This window comes from Canis lupus, chromosome 6 (assembly GCF_003254725.2).
Source record: "Canis lupus dingo isolate Sandy chromosome 6, ASM325472v2, whole genome shotgun sequence".
Classification (NCBI taxonomy): domain Eukaryota; kingdom Metazoa; phylum Chordata; class Mammalia; order Carnivora; family Canidae; genus Canis; species Canis lupus.
This window is the reverse complement of record NC_064248.1, coordinates 7,022,768-7,049,484: the sequence shown is the minus strand read 5'-3', so window position 1 is coordinate 7,049,484 and position 26,717 is coordinate 7,022,768. Positions and strand designations below refer to the sequence as shown.

The 26,717-nt window shown below is 44.6% G+C and overlaps 1 protein-coding gene across 7 annotated transcripts in view; it reads right to left on the bottom strand.

The window, feature by feature from the left end:
• The window catches only part of LOC112646051 (NADPH--cytochrome P450 reductase), a 69,009-nt gene that overhangs the window by 32,810 nt on the left and 9,482 nt on the right, over positions 1–26,717 (bottom strand). The window contains exons 1-2 of one of the 7 annotated variants that reach the window (XM_049111069.1): positions 20,054–20,106; positions 4,545–4,633 (exon numbers count right to left, since the gene is read on the bottom strand). The exons of 5 other annotated variants lie outside the window; for them this stretch is intronic. Coding sequence is in view for 1 of the 2 variants with exons in the window: in XM_035718281.2 (XP_035574174.2) it covers positions 20,054–20,116 (63 nt within the window). In the remaining variant the exon portion in view is untranslated. Of the gene's footprint in view, positions 1–4,544; positions 4,634–20,053; positions 20,156–26,717 lie in introns of those variants that run through there. One more of the 7 variants, XM_035718281.2, reaches the window with a different exon arrangement.

The window sequence follows — 26,717 nt, the reverse complement described above, 5'->3', positions numbered from 1 at the left end:
CCGAGTCAAATGTGGCAGGGTGACAGAGTCTATTGAAGACACTCCAAGGAGACTTGGAGAGCCCTGTGTCCTCTTTCTGCCCTGGAAGGGTCTTTAATCTGTAGATTGTTTCTTCTTTCCACATTTAGGGAAAAGGAGGAACACTGAACAATGCAGAGCTTTTGGGGCCAAATGCAACATTTGTCAGCTAATGCAGCCAAATGCAACATTTGTCAACTAAAACAAAACCAAAAATGAAATGTACATGTTTAAACAGAGCCATTTCTTGACTAGAGCAGGCCCTGCCACCAGCTGGCTGGGACTCCGAGCAAACCCCTTACAGGCTTTCATGTTCTCATCTGGAAAATTAGTTACAGAAAAAAGGGCAGATCAAAAGACCAGCCAATTAGGTCCTGCTACCCTGAACAGACCATATCATATCTGACCTTTTATTATAAATTAGGTCTGTACATAGTTTTCATTTTTATTATAAAAGACAATATACATACGGGAAAGGACATACATAAACAGCTAGACATATAAGAGAGAAACCATTCCTCCTGAATTTCAACAGTTGATGCTGCGGGCCAAAGGCAACCCATCCCAGCACTTCTGAAAATCCAAACAAGGCAGAAGGGCTCTTTCTCTGACTGTTTACAACACTGCAGGGTAAAATCATCCTCTAGGAAGTAACTGCGGCTCTGCATTTATTGTATGCAATTTCTGATCAGTAAACAAGACTGATCAAGCAACTTGGCCTCGACACTGGGGTGAGCGGCCTGAGCAAGTGATGTCGTTGGTCCCTTTGGCATGCAAGTCACCCAGTGGCAAACAGTCGCCAGTGACAACTGCTTAGCATCCACCCCCAGCCACAGTGGGAACGGCATCTACTCACGTTCACAAACCTCTGCCAAGGATTAGTGGTTTCAAGATGAGGAGAAACTCTCAAGGCAGCTGAGCCTGCTTGAGCCTGATAGCTTATCTTCCAGAGACAGGAATGCTCAGGGGAAGGGCCTCCCCAAGAAAGCTGTGGAACAGATTCTTCTCTAGCTAGTGTGCCCACAAAGTTTATCCTCCAAACCAAGACACATCTGGGTGGATATCTTTGGATTTACCATTTTTCCGGTTCATTCGGCTTCCTGAATCTGTAGGCTGGAGGCCTTCCAGCCACTGTTTCTCTGAATACCTTTTTGGCCCACCCTCTTTCTCCTCTCCTGGAACTACAATGACGTAGATGTGTTTTGTGATTGGTCCCCCAAATCCCTGAGGCTCAGATCACTTTTTTCAGTCTGTCTAGTTTCTCTCTGTTGCTTGCCATTAATTGTGTAATTCTGCTATTCTATCCTCACTCTGTCTTCACCATGCTACTATGGAGCCATCCACAGCTTTCAATTTTCACTATGGTATTTTTCAGTTCTAAGATGTCTGTTTGGCTCTTCATCTTGTATGATTCCAACATCAACATCACCTTAATGTTGATGTTGATTTATTTTTTCTCGTTCAAGTTGACATTTTCCTAGTTTTTAGTATGGTGATTTGGGATTGTATCCTAGACAATCTGGGAATAATGTTATACTCTGAATCTTATTAACATCCTCTCTTTTTATCAGTCACCATGAAGGTGGGGGATGGAGGGTGCCAACTCACTGCTGTCATTCGCAAGCGTGTCCCAGTAGGTATAACGCCTCAGGGAAAAATTGAGTTCTGAGGAAAGGGAAGACAAGATGGTTCTACACAAAGAAGGGGCATCCAGGGACTAACACCTGAGCTGAGTCATGAAAAATTACCTGGGTCCACCAGCCAGATAAGGAAGCTAGAAGTTAGATAAAGGAAGCACATTTAAAGGCCTGGAATATGGACCAGCAGAGGCAATAGAATCTGGTGTGACTCAACTGTGGTATGATGGATGCATTTGTGTGTGTGGTGCAAAGGTGTTCAGTAAGAGATAAGCCTTTTGAAATACACTGAGACCAGTGTGCAAAGGGCCCAGGAGCCCTCTACATGTCTGGGGTCTTTGGGCCCTGGGCAGCCAGAGACAACCAGGCAGGGATGTGATATGATTACCACTATGTCACAAGTGGGAACCTGGACAACAGTGCTTCTTCCCACCATGTCAACACAATCATGAGGCTTTGACCAAGTCATCCTACCTCAGGACACGCCCTGGCCAATGTTCCACAGTGGACAATAAGTGCCCCCAGCTGATGACCTTTCTGCCTATGTAACAGGGCCTGTGGGTGTGGTGTGGTATGGAGACACATGACTGGCATTGTGTCTGATGCAATGATGTAAAAGAGGAAGGAAGCCAGGAAAACTGATGTGTGAAAGTATGACTTGGCAAGAAGCAGGCAGGAGAGCCAGCATCACTCAGCACAAATTGAGCTGACCAAGCCTCATGGGAATAGACCACTGGAACTGCAGCTGGCACAGAGAGCTACGTGGGCTGGTTTCTACCACCCCCTCTGGGGCTGTGGCCCCCTGGCCTAAACTCCAAGTGGAGTGAACCCACAGCTCCCCTACACCCTTGGTAAATACTTCAGGGCTTTTTGTGGGCCTACTTAGTAACACCATTAAAAGTTAGCACAGGATGATATATGGGCACAACATACTTCACAGGAGTTCTGTGAGGTAATAGAAAAAAATATATGTATTAGTCTCTCCCCCTGGTTGCTAGGATAGAGCTCCTAAAAGCCTTGTAATTTCCTAAGTGGTAAGAGCATTAGGAGCACCTTTTGTTCTAATGTGGTTCTTGGTAGGCTCTTAGATGGGATATGGTGACCAAACAGACCAAACCACAGTTAGCAGCTTGGAACTTTCAGCCCTGCCCATCCCTTTCTCCAGAGAGGGCAGAGGGGCTAGAAGTGGAGTTAATGACTGATCATGGCTACTGAGGAAGCCTCCACAAAGATCCTAACAGTACAAAGTTCAAAGAGCATCCAGGCCCCTTCCCAGTCCTCATCTTACATATTTCTCTATCTGGTTGTTCACCTGTATCCTTTATCGTGTATTTTAATAAACTGGTAAATGTTAGTGTTTCCCTGAGTTGTGTGAGCTGAACCCGAGGAGAGTGTTACAGGGAACCCTCATTTATTGCTGATTGGTCAGAAGCACAGGTGACAGCATGGTCTTTGGCAGTCCCATGGCACTGAGCCCTTACTCTGACACCAGCTCCAGGTAGACAGTGTCATAACTGAGTTAAGCTGTAAGATACCCAGTTGGTGTCACAGAATCATTTATTGTGGGGAACCCCCCCACCACCACCATCACCACCACATCTGGGGTCAGAAGTGCTCTGTGTGGCAGTAATGTCAGAGTAAGTGAGACACCGGAGAAAGCATCAAGCTTCTCTAATATAAGTTCATACCAGTTCATTCTCCTGATTAACTGCCTCAATTAATTTTGAATACAGAGGAAAAGAGAAACACATGAAACTGGAGGACTTGCCTTAGTTTATTCAAGTTCTGGGGAGAACAATTCTGAAGTTTACTCTGCCTCTCGAGCATCAGCAGGAATAAGGAATGACAAGCTGATGTGAACCCCCAAAGAGCAATCAGAACCCTCCCTATGCAGGGCACGTTTCAGTTCACACAACGTGTCCATGCAGCAAGCCTCAGCAGGGACAATGACACTGCCTCCATGTTTTACAGAAATGGGAATTGGTGGACCAACACCAGGATGGCCTCCCCAAACACTAAGGGCTCATGAAGAGAGTTAGGGCTCCATGCTTAGCACCAAAGACAAACTGGAACACAATCAGAAAGAGTCCCCAAGATGGAGTGGTCCCCAAAACAAGCCACATGAGAAATAGTACAGGAACTGGAGATATTTACCCTAAAGACAAGATTCAGAGGCAGCAGGCCCATCCCTTCTTTGGGTAGTGAGAAAATAGAGGAAGAAGAGGGCCCTAAGGGCACAAGTGAGCCTGGGTAATGGAGGACAGAGATTTACATACTGTCCAAGAACTTTCTATTAAAGGTGTCTGAAGATAGAATGAGCTGTAATGCAGGGCTCTGATCACAGGAGATGTATCAACAGGAAGCCAGGTAACTTAATGACAGAGTGCCTGCCACCCCAGGAGCCAATGACACAGACCAACCAAGTGTATATTCATTAAACTGGACTCGCTGAGGTTGGTGACCATGCTGGGGGGGTGGGTGCAAGCTCCAAGTCTCTGACCTGAATTAATAAATACTGGTTTTCTGGGTCTCTTTCACTGAACCCTTTGAAACACATAAACACACAGGGTTCTAGTTCACGGTCAGCAAAAGCAGACAAGACACAATGATAGGGGATCCCATGGTTCAGCCTAAGGACTCAGGAAAGAGGAAGAGAAACAGGGAGGCTCAGAACAGAGCTCTGAAAAAGGCACAAAGGGGGACGTGCTAACTCTGGATTAAAAAACACGGGCCCCAAGAAGAGTGTGCACACTCTACACACACATAGAGTAGGGCTTGCAGCTTTAACAAGGAGATAACAAAAATAATCAATTAAAAATCAGGGTAAATGAGGATCCTGGTTCCCCAGGCACACCAGCACCACGTCTGCGTGGCACTTTTCCTACCCACCTCGGTTTGCAGACACAAGAGGCTCCTCCTCCCTGATGGTCCTTTTGCTGCTCCTCTGTCTGCAAACAGGAAGCCTAGGAATCTGTAAACTGTGGCGGAAAGAAAAGGGAATTCCAGACTCCACGCCGAGGAACCATTTGTGCCCAGAAATTCCAGCCTCTGCCTGACAGCCTCCAGCCACAGGGGTCTCACCACCTCCTGTCCTAGCCTCCTCCTGCTCAAATGCTATTTGCTAAAGGATAAAAGGCCAGAAGCTGACCAGCCACACAGCTGTTTTCTCTCTAGATCTTTCCTTCATTTCTTCCATTTCTTCCACATGTAAATATATCACACATATGCATACATATACACATTCATACAAAAAGTAGATAAAATGTACCATTGATCCTTGAACATCAGGAGGGGTAAGGGCACCAATGCCCCACACAGTCAAAAATCCATGTGTAATTTTTGATCCCCCCCAAAACGTTTCTACTACAAGCCTACTGTTGACTGGAAGCCCTACCAATAAGAGAAATAATCAACACACTATGTAGGTAAGAATTCTATGCTGAATTCTTACAGTAACATAAGCCGGAGAAAAGAAAATATCATTAAGAAGATCATAAGGAAGGGGTGCCCAGGTGGCTCAGTCATTAAGCATCCAATTCTTGATTTCAGCTCATATCATGATCTCAGGGTGGTGAGATCCACCCCTGTATCAGGCTCTGAGCTGAGTGCAGAACCTGCTTAAGATTCTCTCTCCCTCTGCCCCTCCCACCTCTGCTCTCTTTCCCTCTCTCAAAAAAAAAAAAAAAAAAAAAGAAAGAAAGAAAATCATAAGAGGATATATATTTAAAGTACTGTGTATTTATTTAAAACAATCCATATATATGTGGACCTATGCAGTTTAAACCCATGTTGTTCAAGGGTCAGCCGTATTCTATTTTGTGAAACATTTTTCCAGTTGCTGGAGGGTCCTTGATAATGATATTTTCCTTGGCTGCCCAACAGTCCACTGATTTGCTGTACCATTACTTACTTAATTCCCTGTTCTTCATTCATTAAAATAGGCTTGATTACTTAAATACATATGGTCATGCGAGAAAAAAACGAGGAAAACACTTCCCACTGTGCAGCAGTTCACGCTCTGGTCAAGGAAACACAGATAACACTGTAGTTAAATGTGAGGATTGCTGTAAAAACCAGTGTTTACGGAGTGCTGTGGGGACAGAGAGGAAGAAACAGCCTGTCCCAGGGACATGGAGGAAGACACCAGGGCTCCCTGGGCTGTTGCCAATTTCCCACGTTGCTGGCGACTCACAGCCTGGGGGCCCACCGTAAGCAGGTACTGGGCCTAGTGCTTCAGGGGAACCCTTTCATGGCTCAGATGGCCCAGAAGTTACTGTTACCTCTTTCTAGCCACTGAGGTCAGAGCTCCGATGGGTTTAAGTGGTTGGTACGAGGCCACACAGCCAGCAAGTAGTGGAGCCTGAATTAAAAATGTGTGTCTGTTTTTCTGAGGTCCACTCTGATGTCTGCTCTAAATAGTAAGAAAAGCATCTTGAGGGATCCCTGGGTGGCGCAGAGGTTTGGCGCCTGCCTTTGGCCCAGGGCGCGATCCTGGAGACCCGGGATCGAGTCCCACGTCGGGCTCCCGGTGCATGGAGCCTGCTTCTTCCTCTGCCTGTGTCTCTGCCTCTCTCTCTCTTTCACTGTGTGCCTATCATAAATAAATAAAAATTTAAAAAAATATTAAAAAAAAAAGAAAAGCATCTTGAAACAGAAACCTTTCCTCTTTTGAAAAAAATCCTTCAATTCTTAAGAAGATTTGAATTTTTATAACTCTTGATACAAAACGTTGCTCTCACATACCATCAACCTCTAGCCAGACTAATGAGTGAAGAAAAGACAAGATGGCATAAATTGCCAATACAGGGAAGCAGAGTGTGGAAAGCGTTAGATTCTGCACAGATTAAAAATATGACAAGGGAAATTTTGACCAACTTGACATCAACATTTGATAATTTCGATAATGTATCTACATTTTTCAGTAGACATACACCACCAGGGCTCAACCTAGAGAAACAACTCACTAAGAGGATTCAGATTAGCAGTTAAAACCTTCAATAAGAGGGAACTCCAGAAGCAGACGGCTTTACCAATAAAGTCTACCAAATATTTGAGGAAGACATTACACCAGTTCTCTACAAATTCTTTCAGAAAATAGAAGGCTGCCCTACTTGTTTTATGAGACCTGTATTACCCTGATATCAAAACCCGACAAAGACAGTACAAAAAAGGCTGTTGGCCAATACAGCTTTGGGGCAAGGGTCATGAGTGGGAGACACAAGGAAAGCTACTGGCATGGCAGACAATGTGTAGAATCCTGCTCTGGGGTGGTAGCTGCAGAGAGGCTATTCATGCAAAAATTTCCCAAATTGTGCACTGAGGGTCTGTGCCCTTTACTGTATGTAAGTTATGCTGCAACATAAGTGTGTGTCCACAATACAAAAGCACATGTGCTCTGACCCCAGTGATGGAAAAATATGTACATGTATGCATAAAATGGTGTGTGAGAGGATTGTCACAGAAACAGTATCTCAGGGATGAGATTTTAATTTTTTCCCTCACTTCCTAACATACTATTTGCTTGGTTTTTAAAATAACAGTTGTGTGCTATTTACTCAATCAGAAGAATATCTGAAAGCTGTTTTCTCATGGAAAACGAATGCCTAGCTCTCGGGGTCCAGTGATTCTCTTCTTGGGCTGTACCTCTCACTGGGACCAGGGGCACATTTGAGGCAGCACTGTTGGGAACGGCCCCAACCTGGATGCTTAGGTTTTTAATTCCAAACAACGGAATGCTATGCAGCAGTTAAAAAATAAGTAGGTGGAGAAGCCTGGGTGGCTCAGTCAGTTAAGCAGCCGACTCTTGATTTCAGCTCAGATCATGATCCTGGGTATCCTGGGATAGAGCCCACGTCGGGCTCCAGGTTCGGTGGGGAGACTGCTTGAGATTCTCTCTCTCTCCTTCTGCCCCTCCCCCAACACTCATTCTCTCTCTCTCTCAAATGAATGAATAAATCTTTAAGAAAAAATAAGTAGGTGGAACTATAGTACTCTCACTGAAAGACTGCCAAAACATACTGAATTAAAAAAAGAGTTATATCCTCATGATGAGACCATTAATGAGATAAAAGAAAAAGTATATATTTCTCCAGGAAAGTGACCCATAGTGACTTCCTCTAGGGAGTGTCTGCAATTAGAGGGGGTTGGTGGGTGTCTAACGTGCCTTTGCTTCGTCTGTCCTTTCCTAATGAGACGGCTGGTATTCATGGTATTCACGTGTTACTTCGGAAACTAAAAATAAATACACAGCAGCTGGGTTTCTTACTGATGAAGAAGGGAGCTGCAAATGTGGATAAAGAGAAGCAAAGTGGCGGTGTGCAAGAGAATGGGAGGTGTGAATGCAGGTGGATGTGTGCATGTGTGGGTTGTATCTCCTATCTATCTCCCAGACCCTGGATTCTAACTAAACGTTGTTCTCCATTAAAAGGAACCAGGGCTCCTTGGAGGAATGGCGGACCCCAGAACTGGTACAGGAGAACCAGTGACTGAGCCTGGATCCCCTTGCTGTGCCAATGAATAAAGTAGTACCCAAAGAATGACAGGGGATGATGTGTCAAAAGGAAACAGGGTCCTAGAAGAGGTTTCCACCGGTCAAATCTGGGACAGTCTCAGCACCGAGATAAATACCAGGGTGACAGATTATAACCATGAGAACAAACAGCACACAAATCAATACTGATATAAATATATAAATGGATACCCAGATGAATAAAAAAAAAAAAAGGTTCTTCATTATAGTAGAATACCAACTAATAAAATGAAAGACTTAGAAAACCACCAATTGGCAACCTCTATATTAATAACATTTCAGGCAAGGATCATGAGTGCTAAATCTTGTGGGTCAAAGTTTGATGAGAAGTTCACCAACTACATAGAGAAAAACTGCCTCCCTCTACGGAGGTCAATCTGGGCTGACACCACCATAACCAAGTGATCAAAGGTAACGGCTCCAATACTGGGACAAAGTGACATTGCCCACCACCTGCTATGGTGCTCCAAAGGACACAGCACCATTTCCGTGCTATTCTGCCAAAAATATAGTCTGAATCTTATCATTGTCTTATCAGCAGGACAAATCCATGCTGGGGGACATACTACAAAGTGATGGCCTGGCTTTTTGGAAAATGTCAAGGGCAAATATTATACAAAAATAATGATCTCCTTTGGGGCATAGAAGAGTGGTTACAGTTACAGTTAAATGCAACCTTGGGCCAGAGAAAAGAAAAAGGAAGAAAAGATTTTTTATAAAAGACACGAATGGAAAAATATGAATAATTTCACATTCAGAAAAACAGTGGATCAGTGTGAATTTCCTGATAGGAATTACTGTACTTAAGAAAACATCCAGAAAAGAAAAGAAAAGAAAAGATCCTTGAATTTTAGAAAACACTGAAGTACTTAGGGGTAAATGAGCACCCTACCTGTAACTTATTCTCAAGTAGATCAGGGGAAAAAGAGTATTTTTTAAAGATTTTATTTATTCATGAGAGACACAGAGAAGAAGTAGAAACATAGGCAGCAGCAGAAGCAGGCTTTCTGCAGGGAGTCTGATCCAGGACTCAATCTCAAGACCCCGGGATCATGACCTCAACCAAAGGCAGACACCCAACCACTGAGCCACCCAGGTATCACAGGGAAAAAAAATTTTTTTAAGTTATATATATATATATATATATAGATAGATAGATAGATAGATAGATAGTTATATATATATACATATAGGGAGAGAGAGATAAACATGGTAAAGTGTTAATATTTGGGGAAACTGACTAAAGAGTATTTAAGAATTCATGGTTTTTGCCAATTTTTCTGTAAATCTGAAACTATTTCAAAATAAAACAAGTTAAAAATATACACGATCTGGGGTGCCTGGGCAGCTCAGTTGATTAAGTGTCCGACTTTGGCTCAGGTCATGACCTCATGATCCTGGGATCAAGCCCCATATGTACCCTGAGCATCAGGCTCCCTGCTCAGCGGTGAGTCTGCTTGTCCCTCTCCCTCTGCCTCTCCCCCTGTTTGTGCATGCACTCACTCCCTCCCCCTCTCTCTCAAATAAATAAAATCTTTAAAACAAAATACATGATCACTGAAAAAAAATGCTAAATTTAAAAACATGAAGTAAAAGAATGCAACCCAACTATGTACTAGTTGCTTTTTCCTTCTACCAGTTTTTTGTTTTGTTTTGTTTTTTACAGATTTTAAGTAATCTCTACACTTCAAGTGGGGCTCAAACTCACAACCCTGAGATCAAGAGTTGCATGCTCCACCAAATGAGCCAGTGAGGTGCCCCTGTTCTACCAGATTTTTAAAAAATATATACTTTATTCATTAATTCATGAGAGACACACAGAGAGATGCAGACATAGGCAGAGGGAAAAGCAGGCTCCCTGCAAGGAGCCTGATGTGGGACTCGATCCCAGATCTTGGGATCACACCCTGAGCTGGAGACAGATGCTCAACCACTGAGGCATTCAGGGGTCTCTTCTACCAGATTTATTTATTTATATATATATATATATATATATATATTGGTCTTATCTAAATATAATTTTGTTGCTTTTTTAATGTATGAAATTGCAAACATTATAAATTCTCAAATGTTATCCTAGCCTATGAACAAAAGAGGCACTTGCTGAATATTGTCCCTATTATAAACAATGCCATGATAATCATGATGCTTGACAGCCTTTCAAGATAAATCTCTGTGTACCTCAGATTACTTCCTTAGAATGGAGTTTCCAAAAATATCTTAGAAGGATTTCTGGATCAAAAGGAGTAAATATTTTGAAGGCTGTTAAATTATTTTCCAAAAAGCAATTTATTTTCATCATTTTTCTGCAGCTCTCCCTCTTTGAGACCCCTTGCTGACCTGAAGAAAAGGGAGTAACTTACAAAGCTCTGTGCTCACAAAAGCCTGGGAGGAAAACAAGTAGAAAACCAAGCCTCAGGGGCGCCTGGGTGGCTCAGTCAGTTAAGTGTCTGCCTTTGGCTCAGGTCATGATCTCGAGGTCCTGGGATCGAGCCCTGCATCAGGCTCCCTGCTCAGAGGGGAGCCTGCTTCTCCCTTTCCCTTTGCTACTCTCCCCACTCTTGCACACGCACGTGCTCTGTCTCGCACTCAAATAAAATCTTAAAAAATCAAAACAAAAAAACAACCTTCAGTACCAGAATCAGTAAGCATTCCGGGGAGGCCATGATACCTGTGGCCAGAGGGAGAACAGAGAGAAGACACTGGAAAGATGGATGTGCAGACCAGACAGGCCTTCTCAACGATGGAAGAAACCTTTCCCAGGAAATTAGACCCCCCAGTGGTAGAAAGTGGGAAAGGTGTGTGTGGGGCGGTGCTGGCCCAGGGTCCCAATCACACACCAACCCAAGGACCACAGCTTGGGAACATACTAGTTCCACTGCCGAGCACTCCATTCATCACCTGCTGCTCCTCAACCCCTGATCCCTTCCCGTTGGGAGACTGTCAGGGCAGAGCAATGGGTGACATGGGGAGGAAAGACTGGAGTCCTGGGGAAGCATATTTCAATAATCATTTACACCACTTGTATCTGGAAATAGGTATGTTTAAACTCCTTACGTCGGGCAGCCTGGGTGGCTCAGCGGTTTGGCCCCACCTTCGGCCCAGGATGTGATCCTGGGGGCCTGGGATCGAGTCCCATGTCGGGCTTCTTGCAGGAAGCCTGCCCCATGTCGGGCTCCTTGCAGGGAGCCCACTTCTCCCTCTGCCTGTGTCTCTGCCTCTCTCTCTCTCTCTGTCTTCCATGAATAAATAAAATCTTTAAAAAATAAATAAAAATAAACTCCTTACGTCATGACATCACACACACACTAAGCTCCAAGACTCTGAGCTCCAGTTTCTTCCTTTATAAAATGGAGATATTAATTACTACCTGCCTCACAGGGGCTGTTGGCAGAAGTATGGAAGACAAAGATGTGTGCTGGGTGAATCCTACATAACAAAGATGAGAATTACTGTTCTGTTTTGTGCCTAGTGTACTAGGATGTGCTCTAACTATGAGAATTTAGATTGATGGGAGAATACTTCAACTCTGCCTCTCCGGAAGCCAGTCGAGGTGACTTCCAGAAGCTCTTCGATTTCCTTAACAGTTCAGAGAATATGATCTTGAGAAACCCAAAAGCTCTGGAGAAACCCAACTTTTACTGAGGGGAGATTAAGGTTTGGGTTCTGAGGTCAAGAACTCCCAGAATGTGTCCAATTCTGCCTTTTACCTATCAGAGGGCTTGCCCAGAGATTTGCCTCCAGCTGGGCTGGAACTGGAGGGACCAGCTCCCTGCCCTCAACCGTTGCCCATGGGGCCAACAGGAGCAGGGTGAGTTCCCGTGCAACGTCTTTCAATCATCTTGACCAGCTCACCTTGATGTCCAACAGGAAAGCCTGAATTTATGCGTAGGCCTAGTCACTTGATAGCTGATACAGTACAAGTCTTTCTAACTAAAGAGGCAGAGGACAGAGAGAGGACAAAGGCCCCAGAGGCTACTAGATGGGGGGCAGAAAACAATGCCTGGTTAAGGGCAGGCACAGGAGAGCCCGGAGGGTCTCTAGAAGGTTCTGCAACAGCTCTTCTGGCCTCACAGGCTAGGACTCTGCACTCCTGCCAAGTCCAGTGCCCCTCCAGCCCAGTTCTTTTATCATCAGTAGGCAAGGTTAGCTCAGTCTTTGCAAACTTCCACCAGCCAGAATGGAAAACGATGGCACCTTTATCCCACTTCAGTTGTTTTCTGGTGTGGAGAATAGCCTGCACTTACTTTAGGAGGAAGACAAAACAAAACCCTACCTACCTTTTATGTATTCCTCCGCAGTGTAGTATTAAGTCCACATTTCAAAAGCTCCTCATTCCAGGATCCCTTAAAGAAAGAGAATAACTCTTTCTGCCTCATCATCATCTACTAACTCCAGGATTCCTATAGTTCAGTCAGAGCAAAGGAAACCATGGTTCCTTTCCAAAAGTAGTATTTGAGCTTCTACTAAAATCACAACTTTTCTAGCCAGAGGTGGTTTCACAGAGAAGGGATCGTAACATTGAGGGGGAGCAAAACAGCTCCAGCCTCTTCTCTGATTTCTCTCTAGTCCACTAGATTATGAAACAGTATGAGTAGCAAAACGGGCAGAGGGACATAATGAAAAGGGTGTGGGACTTGGCGGGAGTTCAAAGAATCAAATTTGGGTGTTGGCTTTCCTACCATCTGAGTAAATAATTTCCCCTCTCCGAGGGGAATAAGGCCAAGACATCCTTGTTGGCTTTTGCATAAATGACGCTTGTGGAAACGTTCTGCAAAGTACACTGAAGAAACACAAGAAACACTGCTGGTTGAGGACACTGAAGACAACAAAGGTAAAACTGCCTTGAGGTGAAACACTCCACTCATACTAAAGAGTGGCTCTTCCACATCCATCAAGTATGCTCTGTGCCCAGCACCATGCCAGCTGAATGAACAAAGACAAACTAAGTCAGGGAATGTTCTGTTACTTCCTTGCCAGAATGAATGGTACAATTCATGGCTGGGTGAGGCTGGTGTAAGCCAAAGTGGCTGGGTAGGGGGGCTTCTTGACAAAGGAAGGCACAAAATATGGCAAGTGATAGAGAGGTGGGGCGGGGGGGGGAAGCATCCAGAAGGGTCTAAAGGGAAAGTGGGCTCACAGCTTTAGGATTTAAAAGAAAAAAAAAAAAAAAAAAAAAAAAGCCAGTTCAAAATTGCTCTGCCACTTATAGTTCTAGGACTTTGGGCAAATCTCAACTTCCCTTGGCCACTTTCCTATTTCAAGTGGAATACTACCACCATGGAGGCCTCCAACAAGGCTACAGAGAATAACATGAGGGAAACTGCACAGGGCACATGGCAGACATGCAAAGGATGGTGAGTTACCGTCCCTTCCATTCCTCTTTTCTGGGCAGATCACAGTGAAAATCAGCACTGCCACCGAGCACCCAATGGTCTTTCTAAAGACCATTTTCCAATAAAAGGAAGCAGGGCTTCTGAAAGAACTAGCTGGTTCTAGGGCCAGTGCATGGAAAACAAAAGATGAGTCTGGAACATTGCACAGCATTGTAAATTAAGGAAAAGCTCAAGGAAACAACCAGTAGACATCCCAAAGTCCTGATGGCTGAAGCTAGAACAATTTAAGCACCCAAATAAACAATGTTCTTGGATTGGTGGGGGTGGGGAGGGGTGGGGTGTAATTCATCTCTAAGGTTCTTTATTTTCTATTGTGGCAAAATACACACAGTATAAAATTTGCCATCTTCAAGTGTACACAGTACAGTGGAATTAAGTACATTCAAAATGTTGTATGACCATCACCACCATCTAGTTATAGAAGACTGTTATCACCCCAAAGGAAACACAGTACCCAGGAAGCAATCAATCCCCATTGCCCAGCCCCCTGGCAACCTCTAATCTACTGTCTGTGAATTTGCTTACTACAAACATTTCACATGAATAGAATCATATTATCAGCAGGTCCTTTGTGACTGGCTTCTTTCATGTGTTCAAGGTTCACCATGTTGTAGGTGTCAGCCATTCATTCTTGTTTATGGCTAAATACTATTCCAAGGTAAGGATCTATCACACTTATCCATTCATTAGGTGATGGAATTTGGGTTGTTTTCACTTTTTGGCTATAACAAATAGTGCTGCTACATTCACAAACAAGCATTGGTTTGAGGGCCTGTTCTCAATTCTCTCGGCATATAACTGGAAGTGGAACTGCTGGGTCACGTGGACATGCTATGCTTAACGCACAGAGGAACTGCCACACTGTTTTCCCCAGCGAATACACCACTTTACATTCCCATCAGCAATATTCAAGGGTTCCAATTTCTCCATGTTCCCACCAGCATCAGTTATTTTCTGGTTTAGTTTTTGTTTTATTTATTTTTTTTTAAAGCTTTTTATTTTTTTTTTTAATTTTTATTTATTTATGATAGTGAGAGAGAGAGAGAGAGGCAGAGACACAGGCAGAGGGAGAAGCAGGCTCCATGCAGGGAGCCCGACGTGGGATTCGATCCCGGGTCTCCAGGATCGCGCCCTGGGCCAAAGGCAGGCGCCAAACCACTGCGCCACCCAGGGATCCCTAGTTTTTGTTTTAAATAGACACACTAGTGGGTGTGAAGTAGTATCTCATTGTGCTTTAGATTTGCCTTTCCCTAATGACTAATGATGTTAAGAATATTTTCATGTGCTTGTGGCTATTTGTGTATCTTCTTTGGAAAAATATCTATTCAGGTCCTTTGTTCATTTTTCAGTTGGGTTGTTTTGCTGTTGTTGAATTATGAGTGTTCTTTACATATGCTAGATACGTGACGTTTATCAGATATTTAATTTGCAACTACTTCTTCCTATTATGTAAGTTGCCTTTTCACTTTCTTGATAGGGTCCTTGCATCAAAGTTTTTAATTTTTATGAAGTTCATGTCTCAGCTCAGGCTGCTATAACAAATATCCTTGACTGGGTAGCTTAAACAAAAAGCATTTATTTCTCACAGTTTTAGAGGCTGAGGAGTCCAGGTGAAGGCATCAGTAGATCCAGTGTCTGGTGAAAGTCTGCTGCCTGGCTTATAGATAGCTTCTTTCTCATATTCATAATGACAGAAAGCAGAAAGACGAAGTAAGCCCTCTTGTCATTAAAAAAAAAAAAAAAAAAGATTTATCTATTTATTTTTAGAGAGTGTGTGCACATAAGCAGGGGGAGGCGGGAGGGAAAGAAAGAATCCTCAAGCACACTGAGCGTACTCCCACTGAGTAGGGAGCCCCATATGGGCTCAATCCCAGGACCCTGAGATCATGATCTCAGCAGAAACCAACAGTTGACTGCTTAATCAACTGTGCTACTAATCCCATTCAAGAGAGTTCCACCCTCATAACCTGATTACCTCCCCAAAGCCCCACTTAATACCATCACATTAGGAGTTAAGATTTCAACATAGGAGTATTATGGGCACACAAACATTCAGTTCAAAAACAGTCCAACTCATCTGTTTTTTCTTTTTGTTACTTATGTCCTATCTGAGAAACTATTGCCAAGTCCAAGGTCATTAAGATTCACCTCTGTTTTCTCCTAACAGTATTATAGTTTTATCTCTGCCATTTGTTTAGGTCTTTGATCCACCTTGATTTTTGTATAGGATGTAAAGTAAGGTAAGGAGTCTAGCTTCACTCTTGTTGCATGTGGATATCCAGTTGTCTCAGCACCGTTTGGTGAAAATACTACTTTCCTTTATTGAATGGCCTTGGTACTCTTGTCAAAAATCACTTAGCTATATATGTATGAATTAAATTTTGGATTTCAATTCTATTCCATTGGCCTCCAGATCTAGTCTTCTAATAGTACCACAGTGCCTTAATTACCGTAGCTTCCTGGTAGGTTTTGAAATTAGGAAGTATGAATCTTTCCATTTTGTTCTTCATTCTCAAGACTGCTTGGCTCTTTGAAGTTCCTCGCAATTCCACAGGAATTTTAGGACCAGCTTCTCCATTTCTGCACAAAAAGTCACTGGGAGTTTGACAGAGATCGTACTGAATCTGTATTCTGCTTCAGGGGAGAGGTGGTGGTGGTGATGCCATTTTAAAGATATTAAGACTTCCAGTCCATGAACACAAATATCTTTCCATTTATTTAAATCTTTTCTATTTTCTTCCAGCAGCGTTTTGTAGTTTCTAGTGGAAAAGTCTTCCGCTTCCTAGTTTAAATTTATTCCCAAGTATTTTGTTCTTTTTGATGCTATTATAAATGGGTTTGTTTTCTTAATTTTTCCACTTTGGACTGTTCACCACGAGTGGAGTACTGGCTTTTGAACAGTAGAATAAATAAATATCTGCAACTCTATACTGATATAAATAACCAAATAAATAGGAGAACAGGCACAGCTCTTTCTCCCAGCAGAATTCCATCGAATAAATGTAGGAGGAGAGAGGGAAATAGGGAATTACCATTAGACAGTTGTGCAGTAAGAATTACTGCAGGTGAGACTTACCAGTGGATGTGCTAAAATTAGCAGACAAAAGTCCCAGATGAAACAGGATTTGCAGTCTCAAAGTTCTCTCTCCCAATATACTCATTAACTATAAAGGGGGTAAAACAGTAATTTTTCACAGGAGAAACCCTGCAGACACCAACCCAACCAAGAGATCAAGGTGATGTCACTAGTAATGAACCCCTTGAGTCAGTGTACTCAGAAGGCCACAGCACCATTTTGGTGGTTTTGTTGTCACAGATGTATAACCTCCCTCCAGACACAAGAAAACATCAGTCAAACCCCAACTGGGGTACATTCTATAAGATAACGAGGTTGGGACAGACGAAGGGACTGTTACAGATGGGAAGAGACTAAGGAGCAGGACAATTAAGTCTAAGGCAGGATCTTGGACAGGACCCTAGGACAGAAGTAAGATATTAGAGAAAAACAACTAGTAAATTTCTAATAAGGGATGTTGTTTAGTTCAGGGGTTGGCAAATTATGGTCAAGCATTGACCCAGGCCGCTATTTTTGAAAATAAAGTTTTATTAGACGACATCATGCTCATTCATTTACAGATGACCTATGACTGCTTTCTTCCGAAAACACCAGTCAGGGAGTTGAGACAGATCTTACAACCCAAGATTTACTTTCTGGTTCTTTATAAAAAAAAGTTTGCCTGGGGGCACCTGGGTGGCTGAATCAGTTGAGCATCTGCCTTTGGCTCAGGTTATGATCCCAGAGTTCCGGGATCAAGCCTCCCCGCATCCAGGCTCCCTGCTCAGTGGAGCACCTGCTACTGCCCCTCCCCCTGCTCCTTTTCTCTCTGTCTTGCTCACTCTCTCTCTGTCAAATAGATTTTCAAAAATCTTTAAAAAAAAAAAAAAAGTTTGCCTGCCCTTGGTTTACAGTTAATAATACCATACCAATATTAATTTCCTATTCTTGGTATTATATTGAATTATAATTTTATACGAAGGGAAGCCAGGTGAAAAATCAAAGGAAACTCGTTTTGTACCATTTTGGCAACTTCTCTGTAAGTCAAAAATTGGCTAAAAATAAAAAGTTTGAAACAATAAGCCAGCGCCATCCTTACCATGAGGCCTTCCCGTCAGCTTCCCTAGACACATCTTACATGCTGCTGCTTTTTTGCTTCGTTGTTCTTCCTCCTAAGAATGTTCTTCCCTTTTCTGTCTGTAGCCACCAAAGCTGTGTCTTCAAGGATGAACTCACGTGCCACTTCCTTCATAAAATCTGCCCCGGTTCCTTCCTATGAGTGCTCGGTGACAGCAGGAAGGAGCACCTGCCTTGTGGGCAAGTTCGTTCCTTCCATATCTACTTCTCTCACCAGATGAACAACTGAGGGTCAAGAGTGATGGCTTAGGGTCATCTGGGTGGCTCAGCTGCTTACGTTTCTGCTTTCATCTCAGGTCACAATCCTGAGGGTGGCCCAACTCCTGGCTCACCATGGTCCCAGTTAGTTCCCATGCTGGGTCACCCTAGGTTCGGCCAGCAGTAGGCTGTGCCATTCAGCAAAATCTGAGTTTGCTAGGGCAGTGAGGACCAAGTAGCCATAGAAGGCTGCTCTGGGCAATAGCTCCACATACAGAGCAGGTCTCAGGCAGTTGGGCCTTCTTTTTGTTCACCAAGCAGCTTCACAACCTAACATTCTCCCTACAAGGTGACAGGAAGCCAGGGTTCTGATGGCAGACTGTGATGGAGATGTGGACTGATGTCTGGCCAGACTGCCCTAAGATCAAATGTAAACTGAGGTAATTTCCATGATCTGTGTCTATGGACTGAGGCCATGCTTTTAAATCACAAGATTTGGGGAGCAGGGTTATTAAAAACTCACAACAACATGAGCAAGTGAGTAAAACCTCATGGTGACAGAGGACCATCCTGTGGTGTCTATAAAAGCACCCATAATGATCAGACCATTGACAAGACTGTCCACCAGTACTAAACCATTAAGTAATAATAGTTTCTTATTGCCCCAACCACATTCTCTTAGAGGAGAAAAACAAAATCCTCTGGTGCTGGCCTGACGTTACAACTGTGCTGTCACCTGGGATTCTAGGTCATGCAAGATGCTCCCAAGGCTGACAGTTTAATCCTCCCTCTGAAAGATGTTGCCAGGACAGCTGCTGCATACTTGGCCACAGCAAGCTGTCCCAAAATGGGTCGTGAAAGCTGCTGCTTCCACTGCACCTGCTGTGACTTCCTGCTAGGAAAGACCACACCATATCACCCAGCACACCTGGAGGAGGGGCAAGGAGCACAATTTTCCAGGCCGCTGCACTGGGAAAAGGTGTCTTCCTCTGATACCCACACACAACCCGAGGAGCTTACTGCCTAAAGTTACACAATTTCTGGTGAAGGCCAGGTGATACTGGGAGCTCTTGGCTCCCATATGGGGACTCAGTGGTGCAAGCAGCTTTTTCCTTGGGACTCTACGACCTCAATGTAGAAATTCTAGGTTGCTGTGATGTGGAGAAGACAACGAGGGGGATCAGCCCCAGCTCTTAAATGCTTAAGGCAGGAAGTGACACATATTACCCCCTCTCAAGAAGGCTAAGGAATGTGGGGAAGCTCAGAAACACACAGTGAACTGTGAACCTGTCTGACACAGGTATGCACAACCCGCTTGAGGGGACAGGCAGCCAGTGGTAGAACCAGTGGGAGTCCAGCTGCTCAAAGACTCATGGCCTATTTTTTTTTTTTGAAAGATTTATTTATCTATTTGAGAGCCAGAGAGCCAGAGAGCAGAGGGTATAAGTGGGGGAGGGGAGAGCAGAGGGAGAGAATCTCGAGCAGACTCCCCACATCGTGTGGAGCCTAATGCAGGGTTTGATCCCAGGACCTTGAGATCACGACTTGAGCTAAAACCAAGAGTTGGATGTTCAAAAGACTGAGCCAGCCAGGCACCCCAAAGACATGTGGCCGATTAACTGGATTTTTAAAAATGGAGATCTAATTCACGTACCACAAAATTCATCATTCTAGTACAAGTGCTGCCAAAGTGAGCACTAAAATTCATCACTTTATAGACTGTGCAACTCAGTGGCTCTCAATATACTCACCCACTGTGCAATCGCCACTACTATTTAATTCATGAACATTTCCGTTACCCCCAAAGAAAACCTCACACACGTCATCAGTCACTCCGCATTCCTGATTTCTCTTCCCCTCTTTCCTTGGACATCGGGACAAACTCCCAGCACCTCAAGCAGCCACACATTATCCTTAACCGTAGGCCCCCCAGCACCATCACTATTTGCCTCATCTATTTATTTCTAAACACTGTGATAACTAACACATACTAAGCACCTGTAATACATTCTGCCATTTTATTTCATCCTTGCAACGACCCTCTGGGGTACAGCAGCTGTAATTACCACAGAGGTTATAGTACCTTGTCCAAAGGCAGGGAACAGACAGCGGTAGAGTCAGGATTCAAACCCAGACCAGCTGGCATCAGAGCCACTCTCTCCTTCACTTCTTTGGCCTCCAAAACCTTTTGGGAACAGGGCAAAGTTATGCGGCAGAAGTTGCTTCACTGAATGACCTGGGGTGCATTTTGCAGTTAACATCCCAGCCGTACCATCAGGTGACGGCGTTGCTCAAATTAAACCACACCTGGAGGCAAGGAAGAGGTTGGTGTCAGGCTGGAGCTGCCTCACATCTCTGCACACCTAGTGCCAAGAGGCCTGGTGTAACATGGTACACAGTAGACAGCTGCTGAATGGCTGAATCAACAGCATGTCGTGGGCCAGAGTCCTCCCTCCCCACCCAAAGGCACGGCCTGCTGGCCCTTACCTGGGAGCACTAGAATGGAATCAGTGCTGCCTTCTGACACCTCTTGGCTCTGCTATGGTCACTAAGGGGCAAGAAGCCAAGCCAGGCCTTTTAACTTTCACAGCAAAATGGCAAGACGCTGCATGTGGGATGTGCTAAGAACCTCGGGATCCCCACTTTGGCCTGCCTGCCTGCCACCTCTGGCAGAGGGACTCTCCCCACTCCCTCTCCCAGATTCTCCTGCTTCCCCCTGCTGCCAGAATGCACCACACTGGGTCTTCTCGTGCTCCCATCCCCCAAAGGTCTGCCCTTGCAGTATTATAATGGAGACCCAAGCTCTCTGCCCTTACCCAAGTGGGTCCCAGAAAGGGCTCCCTGGGGGCGATGCTCCTCTGTTCTATGGAACATTCTGTCGGCCTGGGGCCTGAGCCCCATCGTCCTGTTGGTTCACACACAAGCGCAGTCCCAGCACCTCTACAAGGGCCTGGTACTCACAGGTGGTCTACAAACACCTGTTGGGTGTGGAAGCTGCTACCTACTGCCTTATTCAACGGGCCAGATGAAGGCCCAGAGAAAAGTGCTTCTCATGCTAAACTGACCGGCTTCCTTTTTCCAATAATGCTTGTTTTTTTTTTTAAGATTTTATTTATTTATTCATAGAGACACACAGAGAGAGGCAGAGACACAGGCAGAGGGAGAAGCAGGCTCCACGCAGGGAGCCCAACATGGGACTCAATCCCAGGTCCTCAGGATCACACCCCGGGCTGCAGGCAGCGCCAAACCGCTGCACCACCAGGGCTGCCCCCAATAATGCTTGTTGTTCAAACCCATCCTTCTTTGGCTTGCCTTCTAGGAAGCTGTGAGCTGAGTTTTGTGGTTAATCCAACAGCTTCTCTTGACTGCCTTTCCATACGATCACCTGCCTCCCAGGGTCCTCTCAATTACTAGGCTCTCCGCTTCTAAGCTGTTTCCTTGGCTTGAGGTTTGGCTGAGGAGAATGTTGGCCTTGGAATTCAACTACCTTAAAACCCAGTTGAACCATGAAAGAACACGGGTCTGGTAGGCAGGCAGACCTTGGTTCCAACCCCAGATATGCTGCCTCCACATGACGGGACCCTAGGCACATTATCAATCAGCTGTAGGCCCCTCACCGACCGTCCTCACAGTGTTATGATGATTGTATGAGATGTAAAATACCCAGCACAAGACCTGACATATGACAGACACCCAAAAGTTACACTAAAACTCTCTTATTTATTTCAGTAGAATTTAAAAAATAAACACAGGGATTCATGTTTTGGGCATCCAGGTAATGATCTAGAAATATCTAGAGAGACTTAGAATACTATGGGGGGCGGGGAGCACACAACCCAAGTTCCTTCTCTTTCAATTATAACATGATTACTGAATCATTGAATAAACTAGTACCTGCAGGAGGAACTTGGAACATGCCTACCTTATACCTGGCATGGTACCACACACTGGCTTACTCCTGTGGCAATGATGCGGAGGTTCCCTGTTCCCACTGAATTCACATTCTGTTCCAACCATACTACCATTAGGGAGAGGGAGGATTAAGCTCCTCCTATTACGAGCCACTTCCATACCCTTGGTGAAGGGTAGATGGAGGAGGAAGGGAAAAACTGCAAACAATAGGACAGTGACAGCCACTAGGTATCTTTGAGCAAAGGAAGGGTGATACCAGCAGGGTTTGGAGATCAATCTAGCGTGGACAGATCTTGAGAAGCAGTGGGGAAGAGTGGTAAGGAATTCCGGACTGGGGGGTGGCAATTAGGGACCAGTGCAGGCAGGAAATGAAGGGGCTGCAATAAGACCACAGCAGGGGGAGGAGGAGGGAGGGAGGGAGGGAGAGAGAGAGAGAGAGACAGAGACAGAGAGAGAGTCAAAGCTAAAAGCAGACAAGACTGCATGGTGGTGGAAACCCAGAATAAGAAGGCGGCAGAGGCCAACTGGTCTTTAGAGCTTCAGGGACCAGGAAGACGCTTAAGTGACGAACAGGGAGAGACCTTACTGGTGGGGTGGGGTGGGGGGAGGAGTTCAGGTGGGATGGGCTTTTTCATCCTTGTTGCCATGCTGGGCAACCTTCTAGAGTTTGCAAACCTCATTACATAAAGGATGTACCCGACCTGTACACGTGACACTGTTTGGTTTCTTAAACAATTACAAAGGTTCTGAAACCCTTAACCGAAACCAACAAACGCTCTTCTTCACTGGACCACAAATTCCTGACGGGAAAACTTGTTGATGCCTGGAATGTGTCCCAATCCAAACCCCACCCCTAGAGGAAGCTGGGCACAATTGGTTGATACGGTCTCCCGTGTATTCAAGAACCACCATCCCTGTTTGCAGTGTTGAAAACCGAACCCCAGGTGACCTACAGTTAGAGTCAACACCTGTGGATTTAGAGGTGAGCACAAGTTCACGTGTTCCTACCCAGCCCTCAAACCTTTGTACAGACCCAGCCTAACCAGTGCAACGATGATGTGTGCTTGCGAGGATCGAAGTATCACAAGGTCACAGTGCTGTTATGTGAGCCCCAAAGGAACAGGTCATGTGGAAGGCTGAGCTTGGCAAACGTGAAGAGCTGGGGGGGGAGCGGGGGGGGGGGGGGCAAAGGAAAAGGCACTGAAGATAAAACGAGGGGAGATAAAAGAAAATGACTAAACATAATTTATAAATTTCACCCAAAGCGAATTACGTAAGTCCCACGTCAGAGGGCACCCTCCACAGAGTCCACCTTTCTCTGGGAGTACAACCGGCTATATGAAAGCCAACTTTCTCCATCCTATTCTCCTACTATAGGGTCTTGTAAAGAATCCAATTCTCTGAGAAACCGTTCATGGCTGATGACACCACTGTCTGGCCCATCATTATCTTCCAGTTTAGCCTCGAAACTGATTAGTTCCTGGTAGGCCCATGTCTGATTCTCTCGGCTGTGTCTAGATGCTGTGCAAAGATCAAAATGCCTCCCACTCCAGCACCCCAACTAAAAGAGATTCCCCACCACTACCAAAGTCACCTCTTTATAAGTGAAACAAGATCCCACTTCAGCAGCTTTCTCCACAAGACACCCAGAAGGAGGACTAGGTGCCCAGATGCTTTGTTCACGACATACTCCAGTTTTAACCAAGCTGCCACATCAACCAGCATCAGGTATGACAGGCTGATGAATTTGGTTCCAGTGGACCCAACCAACAGGAACCACCAGCCTTCAAAAAGCCATGGTTTGCCCCATGGGACAACTGACTCCGCCACCTATACACACACCTCGACTGGTACACAACTGATACATAAACACCTCACCTGGGGAGGGGGGTGGGGGAAGAAGAAATCCCTCGAGGATGTAGAACGCTGAAACAGGATACAGATTTAAGCAGAGTAAAATTCCCAAACGATGAATTTGCCCAGAAAGGAGGATACGGACAGTATCCTGAAAACCCAATACAGGAATATGCTGCTCTGTGTTAGTCAGATTACAACCTATTTAAAAGCCTTCCCATCAGGGCGCCTGGGTGGCTCAGTTGGTGAAGTGTCTGACTCTTGATTTCGGCTCAGATCGTGATCTCAGGGTGGTGAGATGGAGCCCTGTGTTGGGTTCCACACTGAGTGGGGAGACTGCTTAAGATTCTCTCTCCCTCTCCTCCTCCTACTCATGTCCTCTCTACATAAAATATAAAATAAAATAGTAAGTAAAGTAAAATAAAATGCCTTCCCATCACTTAGCATGGTTCATGAGACCCCTTCAGAGAAGCCCCAACTGCTGCCTAGCCTCATGCAACCAACACCCTACACCCTACGGACCCCTGAGGGAGGTGTGCCTTAGTGGGCTCAGTGAATTCCTCCCTATCCTCCAAGACCCTAATCAAATGTCACCTCTTCTGGAGAGCCTTGTGTGACCCCCATATAAAGGCAGCTCTACCTGAGAGCTCCCTCACACACACCAAGCTCAGCACCAAGGATGAACACTTCACAGGCATTATCTCAGGAACCGACTCCACACACTCTGCCATAGTTGGTTACTTTATGTTTATTCCCTGCACATCAGAATTCTCAAGTGCCTGCACCAGGCTCTAAACATAGAAGCTTAGGTTCTACATTTAGGGTCCCCTCGCAAAGGGCCAAATATGTATTTAAGTGTCATTCCACAGGGATGGAGACACTGCCAAAAATGGGGACAATCAACTGAAAAATAAACACCTTTTGAACGTTCCGGGGAGGCAGGTGAGGCAGGGATTCTTTTCCCTACTTCATGGCTGAGGATATGAGACCTGGTGTGGGCCAATGCCTATATAAGCTGGTAACCTGCCTCTTCTGACCCAGGAGCTTCTTCTCCCCACCTGCCAGATGAGTCTAAATTTTTATCAAAAGCCAGACAACAGGGGATCCCTGGGTGGCTCAGTGGTTTAGCGCCTGCCTTTGGCCCAGGGTGCGATCCTCGAGTCCCGGGATCGGGTCCCATGTCGGGCTCCCGGCATGGAGCCTGCTTCTCCCTCTGCCTGTGTCTCTGCCTATGTCTATCATGAATAAATAAAAAAAAAAAAATTAAAAAAAAAAAAGCCAGACAACAGAACTGCATAGAAAAAGCAGCTTTGTTCTGTAGCCTATATAATAATAAAATAATAATAATAATAATAATAATAATAATAATAATGATACTAGAGAACTGGCATTACCTATCTCTATATAAGGTACTCATTTTAGGGGTGCCTGGGTGGTTCAGTTAGTTAAGTGTCTTCCTTCAGCTCAGGTTATGATCCCAGGGTCCTGGGATTGAGGCTCCTTGCTTATGGGGAGTCTGCTTCTCCCTCTCCCCCTGCTTATGCTCTCTTTCTCTCAAATAAATAAATAAAATCTAAAAAAAAAAAAAAAGATACTCATTTCATTTATGTTTCTTACACTATTACTTTTTTTAAAGATTTTATTTATTTATTCATGAGAGACACAGAGAGAGAGAGAGGCAGAGACACAGGCAGAGGGAGAAGCAGGCTCCGTGCAGGGAGCCCGATGCGGGACTCAATCCTGGGTCTCCAGGATCATGCCCTGGGCCAAAGGGGCAGGCGCTAAACCGCTGAGCCACCCAGGGGTCCCCAAAAGTAATTTTTTTAAGTAGGATCCACACCCAGCATAGAGCCCAACCCCATGATCCTGAGATCAAGACCTGAGCTGAGATTAAGAGTCAGACACTTAACCAATTGAGCCACCCAGCTGCCTCCCACCAAAATTTGTTTAATTAAAAAAGACAGACATACTTATTGGTGCTTTGGTATTGGCAGCGAGGAGGAATAATCATATTACCAAGTAATTATTTGTAGTAGGTGATTTCCCTTCCACCAAAATAAAAAGAAAATCCTCTCCAGACAGAAAATAAGACAACACAGCACAAAAAATGAGAGGGGATCTGGAAGCAGCAGGTAGTCCTGGGTGAGGCCTCAGCTTGACCCTTAGACGAGCACATGACTGCATCTGAGATGGCCTCCCCAGCTATGAATCCGGTATGAAAACACTAGCCTTTTGGGGTCATCAGAGGTATTAAAAAATACATACACATGTGCACACGTAATACAAATTTTGCACAGAGTGTGGCATAAATTTTCCTGAAACAAAAGCACCTCCAGCTGTTCGTCTTCACAACTGACCTGAGAATTCTGAATTTAAAAATGTGAATCTCTGCTGGTGGGAATATAACAAGGGAATGCTTCTGGAGGGGAGTTCAATACGTACTGACGTTAAAAGTCACACCATTTCTATAAACATACACACTCACCCCTTCGCATTATTTTTCTCGGTAGAGATGATGTCTCAGTGGAAGGCTCCTTCTTAAAACATTTACTGCCTATTTTACACATTTCTGTAATAGTCTTTTTTTTTTAATAATAAACAGTTTTTCTGTAAACAGAAAAAAAATACATTCTTACATAGTCATTTCTACATTTCTCTTTTTTGCGGATTTTGATTTTTAAATGAACCTGACAGAGAACAAAAAGTGAAACCTCAAATTACTTATCATTTGACAAATCATGTGTGTTATTTGCCCTCAGTTCACTCCAAAAACTGCAACCCCTAAATAGTGCCTGGCATGTGCTACTCAGTATCTGTTAAATGAATACATTGAAAAGCTCATAAACATTGATCCAGCTCCTCCACTTCTAAGAATTCATAACGGCAAAAATATTTGCCCAGTTGCACAAAGATAAAGAACAAAGGCTACTTACTCACTGCCACAGAATTCGTAATAGCACAAAAAGCTACAAAAAACAAAA